The sequence below is a fragment of the Penaeus vannamei genome, unplaced genomic scaffold (genome assembly GCF_042767895.1).
Source record: "Penaeus vannamei isolate JL-2024 unplaced genomic scaffold, ASM4276789v1 unanchor800, whole genome shotgun sequence".
Taxonomy (NCBI): Eukaryota; Metazoa; Arthropoda; class Malacostraca; order Decapoda; family Penaeidae; genus Penaeus; species Penaeus vannamei.
The window spans coordinates 20,001-22,500 of record NW_027213804.1 but is presented as its reverse complement, the minus strand read 5'-3'; the positions used below and the strand labels follow the sequence as shown (position 1 = coordinate 22,500).

Below are 2,500 nucleotides of genomic sequence, written 5' to 3'. Positions count from 1 at the left end.
ACACACACACGCACACACACACACACACACACACACCTAACACCTAAAAACCAAAACACAACACAACGTAACCAAGCCAAAAAACAAGCACTCGACTCCCTTAGCCTACCTCTCCAACTATCATCAATTGTGTTATGGTTCTGAATATGCTTCCAGTCCACAGTCAGTCTCTTCATAAGGTGAAAGGCGTGGACTGGGTTCCCTGCCAGACGCTCCATGATCACTTCTTCTGTGGCTGCTCCTTCGGCTGACACTTGCTCGTACTGGTGAAGGTACCTGTGGGTTAGGAGGGAGGGTGAGTAAGGGTGTAGGGTGTAGGGTGGGGTATATAGTGTCTTGAGGGGGAGGGGCGAGTTTTTCGAGTTGTAGACATCCCTATGTGATGTGAGAGAAATCAACCACAATAATAGTTTCCCCTGTAATACGTCCAACTACGTTTCGTTTTCTTTGAAGAATTTGAATAACAGGGAGGACTGTTCTATTCATAATTACAATAGATAGTCCATTCATATTCAGAGTTCTTTGATAAACATCATGTTTAATTAAACGGAATATGACATTTGATATTGTAATAATGATGATAAACATAATGAGAGATAATTCTATTAATTATGAGGATAATAATGATAATAATAAAAACACAATGAGAGATACTTATATCAATTATGAGGATGATAATGATAATAATAAAAACAATGATGATGATAATTGATAATAAAGATTACTACTACTAATGATAGTTATGATAATGATAATGATAATAATAATGATAATGATAATAATGATAAAAATCATTATGATAATACAAATAATGATAGTAATAAAATAATGATAGTAATATCAGTAGTGGTAGTGAAAGTAGTAGTAGTAGTAATAATAACAACAACAACTACAGCAGCAACAACGACAACAATAATAATAATGATACTATTAACAAAATAATAGTAATGATAATAATAATAATAATAATAATAATAATAATAATAATAATAATAATAATAATAATAATAATAATAATAATAATAATAATGATAATAATAATAATAATGACAATAATAATAATAAAAATGATTATAATAATAATAACAATAATAATGACGATGATGATAATAGTATTATTATTGTCATTATTATTATTGATAACAACAACAATAACAATAATAACAATAACATTACAGTTATCATTATGAAAACAAAAACAATAAGAAGAACAACATGAAACATAATGATAATAAAAACGCTAAGAAATATTAATAGCAATAATAGCAGTTAAAACAGCACTATTGATTATAATATTACTAATAATAATGACAGTGATGCTACTGTTCATAATAATGGTAATTATGATCACAATGATAAAGATGATGAAAATGTAACAATGAAAAAGAAGGTAAACAAGAGGAAAAAAGAAAAAAAGGGAAGATAGGATAAGAAGAACAAGCAGGAGAAACGACTGAAAAGAATAATAAAAATGGGAAGAGCAGCAAAAGTGAACAATAACACCGTCCCATTTTCTATAACCTTCTAACAACAGCCTCTAATTTTAAGCTTTATTAGTCGACCGCAAATCTAATTCACAACCCCCTGGGTGACGGAGCCTCCATTGCACTGGCCGAGGGAGCAACGCCTCTGCAGTTGCACGGACATCTCAAGGTGTGTGGGAAGGTGAGGCAAGGACACTCTGCTCTTGTTACGTTTTTCTTTTCTTTCTTTCTTTCTGTTTTTTCTTTTCTTTTCTTCCTTCTGTTTATTCTTTTCTTTTCTTCTTTTATTTTCTTTTTCTTTTCTTCTTTTTATTTTCTTTTTCTTTTCTTTTCTTTTCTTCTTTTTATTTTCTTTTTCTTTTCTTCTTTTTATTTTATTTTCTTCTTTTTCTTTTCTTTTCTTTTCTTCTTTTTATTTTCTTTTCTTCTTTTTCTTTTCTTTTTCTTTTCTTCTTTTTATTTTCTTTTTATTTTCTTCTTTTTCTTTTCTTTTCTTTTCTTCTTTTTATTTTCTTTTTCTTTTCTTCTTTTTATTTTCTTTTTCTCTGGATGTATTTGATTATTGCGGGCGTGTACATTTTATCTACACACATGCACGCAAGCGTCCACGCACGCACGTACGCACACACACATACACACACACGCACACAGATACACACACGCATAAACACACACAAACATACACACGCAAACACAATTGGATAGAGAATCAGCGTCGGAAGAATATTCGTGCAAAATGGATAAGAATTTTTTTAGCCGAATCACGGAAAGGCAGGTGAGAAGCGAGACGCCAGGTGACCTGACCTGATTCGGAATGACCAGTTCGCTCTGAGACACGCAGCCGTCAACATCCCTTAGCCGGCGTCCACTTAACGTCCGTAGAGACATAAGAAGCACCGTGGCCTTTGTCTACACCCGCTTTGTAGATCCCTCACGAGCGGCGGCAGCGGACAACTCCTTCGCAACAGGAGTGACCCCAGCGTCCGGAAAGCGAGATAGGTCAAGGAACCAACCCT

The 2,500-nt window shown here is 33.3% G+C and overlaps 1 protein-coding gene across 1 annotated transcript in view; it reads right to left on the bottom strand.

Moving 5' to 3' along the window:
• LOC113825401 (prolyl 4-hydroxylase subunit alpha-1) overlaps positions 1-536 on the bottom strand; it is an 18,919-nt gene extending 18,383 nt beyond the window's left edge. The window contains exons 1-2 of the mRNA XM_070119843.1: positions 532-536; positions 110-276 (exon numbers count right to left, since the gene is read on the bottom strand). Coding sequence (XP_069975944.1) covers positions 110-276; positions 532-536 — 172 coding nt within the window. The remainder of the gene's footprint in view (positions 1-109; positions 277-531) is intronic.
• Positions 537-2,500: the final 1,964 nt, after the last annotated feature.